General features: G+C 37.5%; 1 protein-coding gene across 1 annotated transcript; it reads right to left on the bottom strand.

Annotated features, from left to right (window-relative positions):
* Nucleotides 1-7,293: 7,293 nt before the first annotated feature.
* On the bottom strand, nt 7,294-8,232 carry LOC106833409 (olfactory receptor 4F3/4F16/4F29-like). Its single transcript, XM_014844601.1, has one exon. The coding sequence runs from the start codon at nt 8,230-8,232 to the stop codon at nt 7,294-7,296; it is 939 nt and encodes a 312-aa protein (XP_014700087.1).
* Between the last annotated feature and the right edge of the window lie 260 nt (nt 8,233-8,492).

The following is an 8,492-nucleotide window of genomic DNA, read 5'->3' as shown; positions in this document are numbered from 1 at the left end:
CTTAAAAAAGGATATTCTGTCATTTAAAACAACTTGATGAACCTTGAGGACAATGTACTAAGTGAAATGAGCCAGTTATAGAAAAAAATACTCCATGATTCATCTTATATCTAAAATAGTCAAACTCATAGAAACAGAGAGTAGAAGGGTGGTTTCTAGATGCTGGGGAGTAAGGGGAATGAGGAGCTATTAGTCAAAGGGCACAAAGTTTCAAGTCTATAAGATGATAAGTCCTAAAGATCTAATGTACAGCATAGAGTCTATAGTTAACAAAACTATATTGTATACTTAAAAATTTTCTAAGAGGATGGATCTTATGATAGTGTTCTTGCCACATAAAAAAATAATAATAAATAAAGTGGGAGGAAGAAAACTTTTGGAAGTGATGAATATGTTTATCACACAGACAGTGGCGATAATTGCATGAGTGCATACTTAATTCAAAACTCATTAAGTTGTATATATTAAATATGTTCAGCTTTTTTTTTTTTTTAATTTAAGATTTTTTTTTATTTTTTTTCCTTTTTCTCCCCAAAGCCCCCCGGTACACAGTTGTATATTCTTAGTTGTGGGTCCCTCCAGCCGTGGCATGTGGGACGCCGCCCCAGCGTGGTTTGATGAGCAGTGCCATGTCCGCGCCCAGGATCCGAACCAACGAAACACTGGGCCGCCTGCAGCGGAGCGCGTGAACCCAACCACTCGGCGACGGGGCCAGCCCCTATGTTCAGCTTTTTTATGTCAATAATACCACAATAAAGTATTTTAAAAATATAGAGAGATGGTAAAACCTTTGGAAATTATGAGTTAAAGTAGCCAGGACTTTAATCCTTAAGTCTCTTATATAAGCAGAAGCCACCAAATCATATTACTATTCAGTTTTTGTGGGTGAGGAGATAAGGGAATAGATGAATGTTTGGGGTCATTTAGATAAAAATTTGTAAACTTCTACTTCCCATCCCTAGTCTAGAGTTACTAACAAATGACTTGAAGTTACTGGGAAATAGTAAAATTTGCAGAGAAATTTCTCAATTTTTCTCACCCTAGAAGTTTCTCCACTAGTTTATTCTTCCTGAGATGGGTAGAAAGAACTCAGAACACTATTCAGAACTGTAGACACATGTACAAGAATGGGCCCTGGAGCTGAAAGTTCCCAGAATGGTTGTTTTTACTGCTATCAATGCAGCAAGGCTTGTAGAATGCTCTTGTTTCTAGGACCTGAGAAAACTTTGCTAGTGGCTGTAAAATCCTTTTCTTTTAGAGTTAAGAAAATCAGGGTACAGAGAGGATAAATAGCTTTGCTGAAGCTAAAGAACAAGGTGGTGGCAAATCCATAATTAATATGTTTGACCCTTGGCTTCCAGGAAATCCAGGTTATTTCCACGGTACCACGCTTCTTTTACTATGATGGTCCAACATTTTCATCCACTCTGTGGCCCAGGAAATCATAATATATTAAAGCTACTTTCTTCAGCATTATTCATAATTCTTCACATTTTATTCTCACTGGACTCAAATCTTGCACTCCTTCTTAATTTCTTACTTGGATACTGATATTCAAGGCATCTGTGCAAATGTCACCAGCTATGAAACGTGAAGTCATGACCTGACTCCACTCATCTTGCTGTCTTTTATATTTTGATTGTAAGTTTATCTGCTTCAATCTCCCTATTGAGTAACAGAATTGATTTATTTCTGGCTTGCTTAGAATCCTCCCTCCTTGCTCTGTTTCTTCATCAAAGACAGTTTCTATCCATCTAAGCTTCCTGGGTCAATATCCAAATCATGATGAAGTCAAATGACCACAGAATTCACAGCTCTTACTTTTATAATATTATTATCATCTGCCGTAAAAGCATGTAGAAAAACTGCACAGTGGAAAAGACAACTGATTAGCAGTACTGAAATATTGTATGCAGTTTCACATTTAACATATGCTGCTAAATATGTCTTATGATCACATCTATTTATTTGAAAGAATACGTTCAGATGTTTACTCATATGAGATAATTACTGATTAGAACAAAGGGTAAATTACATTACCAAATGGACACAGCTTACTTATGCCTTCTTTTCTGCTGGGTCGGTAGATTCATGACCAGTAGGAAGTGGAACTTCCATAACAGAAGAACACTGGGTGTATCATTCTAGGACTCATATCTCTTATGAACCCAGGAACACTTCATAAACATCTTGTCCAATAAACCTATCCCCTAACTTCCACATCCCTTGGACCTTTTTTCCAAGTTCCAAGAATGGAATCTCTCACTATGCTGCAGAGTCGATGAACTTTCCAACCCAGGTCTTAAAAACAACATATTTTTCACTCAGCATATGGACTTTTCAGCCAAAAGACTGGTTTTAATTTGTATTTCCCTGACCAATAGTGAAGCTGAGAATTATTCACACTATTTATATTAAACTTAAACGTCTTAACATACATCATCTTCCATATTTTAAAAGTCTCAAAAATGTCTAATGAATACTTCCTCAATCAATTCTCAAATCTCTTAGCTCTTAGGTAAGTAGGAAAGCATTTTTGTAAATACAAGATAATCTGACCAGTTCTTTTCCCCTTGGGTTTGATTCTTAAAATTCTAAAATGGTCACTGTGTGTTCAGCCCAATTATGACACCAGTCAGAATAATGGAATTGGTGAAATCAAGAGATGTGAAGAGCATTTATAGGGGGATCCATTCAGACAAAAACTAAATTCATCAAAACTTGATTGAAACCAGTTTACCATGTTGCTTGTTTTCTCATTTGGTAAGTTAAATAAATACTTGACGTGTAATCATATATATGTGTCATATTTTTAAGTTTTTTTCCTTCTTCTCCCCAAAAGCCCCCAGTACGTAGTTGTATATTCTAGTTGTAAGTCCTTCCGGCTCTGCTCTGTGGGACACCACCTCAGCATGGTCTGACAAGTGGCACAAGGTCAGTACCGAGGATCTGAACAAGGGAAACCCTGGGCCACTGAAGCGGAGAGCACAAACTAAATAACTCGGCTATGGGCTGGCCCCACAACTTTTTAAAATTATACTTTGACCATTTTGGAGACCCATCAAGATATCCAAGTGGACTCCTCTTTGGGGGCCTATAAACTATGTGTCCTAAGCAACGTACTCCATCCTTAGTTTAAGCCCAGGCATGTCTCTTCTTGGTTCCCATGGTGAATTCCAAGCAACAGTAAAACTCTTCCTTTACTGACACTCTGATCTCTGCTTTGATTTTCTGCCTTGGTGGGTTTTTGTTGGTTGGTTTGCTTGTTTCTGCTTCTTGGACAAGTTTTGTTCCACCCCTGGTTCCAATGTTACTTTGCTGATAGGTTATACTTCATTGGAGGCAACAGAGATTGTGAATTTGTTTTTATTAACTGATAATTTAGTAATTTATATTGGGATGGTGAGGATCAGCCATGCATTGAATTTTGTGCCTGCAAAATTCATATGTTGACGTCCTTACCCCCAGTCCTTCAGAATGTGAACTTATTTGGAAATAAGGATATTGCAGGTGTAATGAATTAAGATGAGGTCATTAGGTTGAGTCTTAACCCACCATGATTGATGTGCTTTTAAAAAGTGGGAAATCTGTACACAGAGACAAACATGCATAGAGAGAAGACAATATGAGGAGACACAGAGAGGAGACAGCCATCTACAAGTCAAAGAAAGAGACCTGGAACTGATCCTTCCCTCACAGCCCTTAGGAAGAACCAACTCTGCCAACACCTTGATTTTGAATTTCTAGACCTAGAAATGTGAGATAATATTTTCTGTTGTTTAATCCACTCAGTATGTAGTACTTTGTTATATCAGTCCTAGAAAACTAGTACCAGTTCTATTCTCTATCAGATGAGAAATGATGGAGGATTTGGTTTGTTAGCTAGTTAGTTTTTTTTAATCTCTTTTTCTGTTTGTATAAGAATATATCTTGTTTCCACTGGAAGTAGAGATGTTCTTTGAGATCTGATGTCTATATGTGTCTCTACTTTTGGCGTCTTCATAAATCTGATTCTAATTTTGATCTGTAGGTGAGATTGCGAAACTGAACCTCACAGCTTAATGTGTGGTTGTGTTTCTGTAATTAAGAAATCTCTCACTCTCATTGCTTCAATGTGAAATATTTTCTTTCTTCAAGGAGATATTAATAACTTTTCTATAGAGCCTCTAAAAATAAAGAGGTTCTGTAAGAATTGGTTTTTAGAGATTAATAAATGCTGATATGAACTTAATATACCCCATACTCCAAAAAAATTTTAAAACTGAACTTATATTATTTTAAATGTACTAGCTTTTCAGAAAAAAAGTCTCATAGAAATTAGCTCAAAATCATTTTATTATGAGAATCCAAATTCACATAATCAAAATAAATTCTTAGACAATTCAGACTGATTTGATAATAGTTTTTACAAAGCAGCTGTAAATCTTCTCCCTGATCATACCAGTACAGAGTATAAAGGAAGCATTGAAAATTAGAAAAAATGTAAAATTATGTGTTCAATCAATTTGTTATAGTTCTGATAGTTTTGCAGTATATCCTCTTAAAAATAATGTCTCATATCCTTAGCAAATTTAAGACCTTGGTTTAGTGTTAAATACAGCAATTAGTAGATATTTTTTGTATAATTTAAAAATAAGATTGAGTACTGAAACACTGGTCACGTTGTGTGTGTGTGTGTGTATACACGTGTGTGTGGTGACTTTACTGGTATCATTATAGATTATCTATATTTTTTGATCAAATTCTTGAACATGTCCATTTTGGCTACCTTAAGAATAAAATTTATTGCCTATAGAAAGGCGTAAGTAGAATGTGTGTGGCTTTGGGGGGTTATAATCAGAATGCTCATGAGCTCTTCTAGTTTACTAAAATGATTGCATATGAGAGGCAATTCTCAATTACCTTCAAGAAACCTCGGTGAAATAGAAGTTAATTATATTGGTTAAAAATCATAATTAATATGTGTGACTGGGGCTGTACTACAAGTAACATGACCAAAAACTATTACTGACTACGCAAGAAATAGGATCTGTTTTTATCAAGGAAAAAAAAGGGTGCATTTATCTTAAGATAAAATGTTATTCTAGAATCTGAAAGAAGATGTAAAAGACAAAACTGAATGGATATAGAAAGCTGTAGATGGTTTTCAAGAAGTGTGTTCTATTTGCTTTGATGATATATATAATTTCAAATAATGAGTCTGAAAAGAGGCAATGATATATGTAAAAATTACGGCAAAGTTTGCAAAGCTCAGCTTTGATGGGCTTATTTAAATAAGTTTGGAAATGCTTTACTTTCAATATATATTAAAGCAAGACTACAATTTTGTTTTCTCTGCTAGAATGACCTAACAAATTTATCTCTGTATTCCTTTTGCTCTTAACTAGAAGCAGTACATGTAATTCTCTATCTTCTGTGTAATTTTCTTAGTAAGTAGTTATTGTGTAGCTCATAAAGTGGGTTGGAAACAGACTTTTTAAAAAAAATATTTTTTGTGAGGAAGATTGGCCCAGAGCTAACATCTGTTGTCAATCTTCCTCTTTTTGCTTGAGGAAGATGGTCCCTGAGCTAAGATCTATGCCAATCTTCCTCTATTTTATGTGTGGTACCACCACAGCATGGCTTGATGAGCAGTGCTAGGTGCACACCGGAGATCCAAACCTGCAAACCCTGAGCCACCAAAGCAGAATGTTCAAACTTAATCACAATGCCTCAGGGCCAGCCCCCTAAACAGACATTTTCAATAGAAGAGAAGAAAAAAGGAAAGGGAAGAAAAGAAAATTTCATAAACATAAATATCATCACGTGAAACTTTGATTCAGTTCTTTTGGGAATTGCAGGCTACATACTGCAGCATATCTTGTTTTCCTTACTGTGCATCACTGTCAAAAAGCATGAAAGCCACTATTCTGAGTGACTCTACCCTTACCATTTAGCTATACTTCCCTCACTCAGACTCCACAGCTGAGCTTCTGTGACCAAAACAGTAAGTTCTCCAAGACATGAAACCGATGGAAGAGCCAGTTTAGAATAATTATAATAGAGCAATTTAAAAGGGATGGCAATAAAGTTTGATGATGATGTTATCTAGACTTATTGTGGTAAACGTTTTGCAAAATGTAAAAATATTTAATCATTATGTTGTTCATAATATGATGTTATATGTCAATCGTACCTCAATAAAAAATGAGGAAAAGTAGATGAATAAAAGGGACAGCAGTCAGGGAAGTTAGAAAGAGACAGAGCAGCAAGGGAAGGAAGTGGGAAAAGAAAGAGGATTCATGAGACAAAATAAGAATGGAGGAAGCCTGAAAAAGGAGAGGGAAATGAGGAAAACACCTTTCTAGCCCAGACACCATAAATGACTGAAGAAAAATGAAGAGGAAGAAATAGATGGAAAAGGAGAATGAAAATTGAATGGATTTGAGTAGCATAATGCTAATCAGGGAGGAAAATCCTGCTGTTTTCCCAATTTTTTGTGTTCCAAGAACAGCCCACATGATTTCTACCAGAGACATGCTCCCATTGGCTCCTGTATGTGTGTTCACAAAGATCCTGTGTGTGCGCTCTCAAAGATTCTGCTCTAGTTACACAGCCCTGGCAGAGACACAAAGGAGGGATAGAATGTGAGCAAGCTGCAACACACAATATGAACGCTCAGTTCATTCCTCCCTGAGCAAATCCTGCACTGAGTGCTGAATTTCCATCGGTGAGACATTTCTGTTGAAAAGAGAGGGAGTTCTCCCTGTTCTGAAGTCCTTAAAAAATCCACCCTCTTTTGTATTGCTAACAATCATTTCATACACAAATTATTCCTTAGGAATCAAGGCTCAAGATTATTATAATCTTTGATTGCAAATATTTCATATGTAAATCCTTCTCTCTTTTCAGAAGTGAATGTCCCTCCTTCCTAAGTGAAAGACAAAATAGACCCAGGCTGACCGGTGATGCAGTGGTTAAGTGCACACATTCCACTTCAGTGGCCTGGGGTTCTCCGTTTAGGATCCCAGGTGCAGACATGGCACTGCTTGGCAAGCCATGCTGTAGTAGGTGTCCCACATATAAAGTAGAGGGAGATGGGCACAGATGTTAGCTCAGGGCCAGTCTTCCTCAGCAAAAAGAGGAGGATTGGCAGCAGATGTTAGGTCAGGGCTAATCTTCCTCAAAAAAAAAAAAAAGACACTATCAGTGTGTATAATCAAAACAAGGTAGGACAAAGAAAAGTTTCTCTCTGAGTTTGACTATCGATGAACATCAATAATCAATGAGGACTCTTCACAATATAGGCATCTCTTAAGAGATCTTCCTGTAATTCACTAGTTGTCTGCATACTCTCCTCATTGCCACCTTCATTTCTTGATTCCTGAATGTGTAAATGAGAGGATTCAGGAAAGGAGTGAGAACTGCATCAAAGATGGCCAGAAACTTATCTAGGTGTATAGAGGGAGATGGCCATGTATAGACAATTATCAAAGGACCAAAGAACAGGACTACCACAGTGATGTGAGCTGACAGTGTGGACAGAGCCTTGGATGAACCAGCTGAGTAGCTTTTTTGAACAGTGAGAATGATGAGCAAATAGGAAATGATCAGTATGAAGAAGGAGCCAACAGAGATGAGCCCACTGTTGGCTGTGACCATGGTCTCTAGTTGGTCAGTGTCTGTGCAGGCAAGTTTGATGAACCGAGGAAGGTCACAGTAAAAGCTGTCCAACACATTAGGCCCACAGAAGGGTAAATTTACCACAAAAGCTAACTGAACCATGGAGTGAATAAGGCCAGTCATCCAGGCAGCTACTAAAAAGAGGATGCACAATCTTGGTCTCATGATGATCAGATAGTGGAGAGGCTTACATATGGCAACATATCTGTCAAATGCCATGGCTATGAGCAGCACCACCTCCACACCACCAACAACATGAATGAAGAAAATTTGAATGATGCAGCCACTAAAGGAGATGACTTTACGCTTTCTGAAAAGGTCATAAATCATCTTGGGAGAAGTAACAGAAGACACTCCAAGGTCAATGAAGGAGAGGTTGGCCAAGAGAAAGTACATGGGGGAATGTAAGTGAGGGTCAGAGGTCACAGTGAGCATAATGAGGGAGTTTCCCATCATGCTTGCCACATAAATAGAGAAGGAGAACACAAAGAGAAGAAGTTGGATCTCCCAGGAGTTTGTGAGTCCAAGTAACACAAACTCTGACACCACAGAGCGATTTGTTCCATCCATTGCTTTGTTGGCATTGCTACCTGAAGGAGGGAAGCAGGAGAAATTATGATAATTATGTGAACAAATCAAAAAAAGAGAAGTCAAAGTCATGAAATCCTATTTTCACATTCGCCTTGAAGCTGACTTGACATGCTCAGGTCCTCTGAAACGGGATCTTAGAGAAATTGGTGGCTGTCGTGTGGAGCTGTTCTCTATCACCAAGTGGTCTCTGCATTTGATACTCGGTTTCTCGCAGGGTTGGTGCTATGATACCACTCATG

Source organism: Equus asinus, chromosome 2, assembly GCF_041296235.1.
Source record: "Equus asinus isolate D_3611 breed Donkey chromosome 2, EquAss-T2T_v2, whole genome shotgun sequence".
Taxonomy (NCBI): Eukaryota; Metazoa; Chordata; class Mammalia; order Perissodactyla; family Equidae; genus Equus; species Equus asinus.
The sequence above is the reverse complement of the archived record's forward strand: the minus strand, read 5'-3'. Positions and strand labels throughout refer to the sequence as shown.

Bases quoted from the DNA above. Each gene is read 5' to 3' on its own strand.
- LOC106833409 (XM_014844601.1), bottom strand. From the start codon at position 8,232: ATGGATGGAACAAATCGCTCTGTGGTGTCAGAGTTTGTGTTACTTGGA.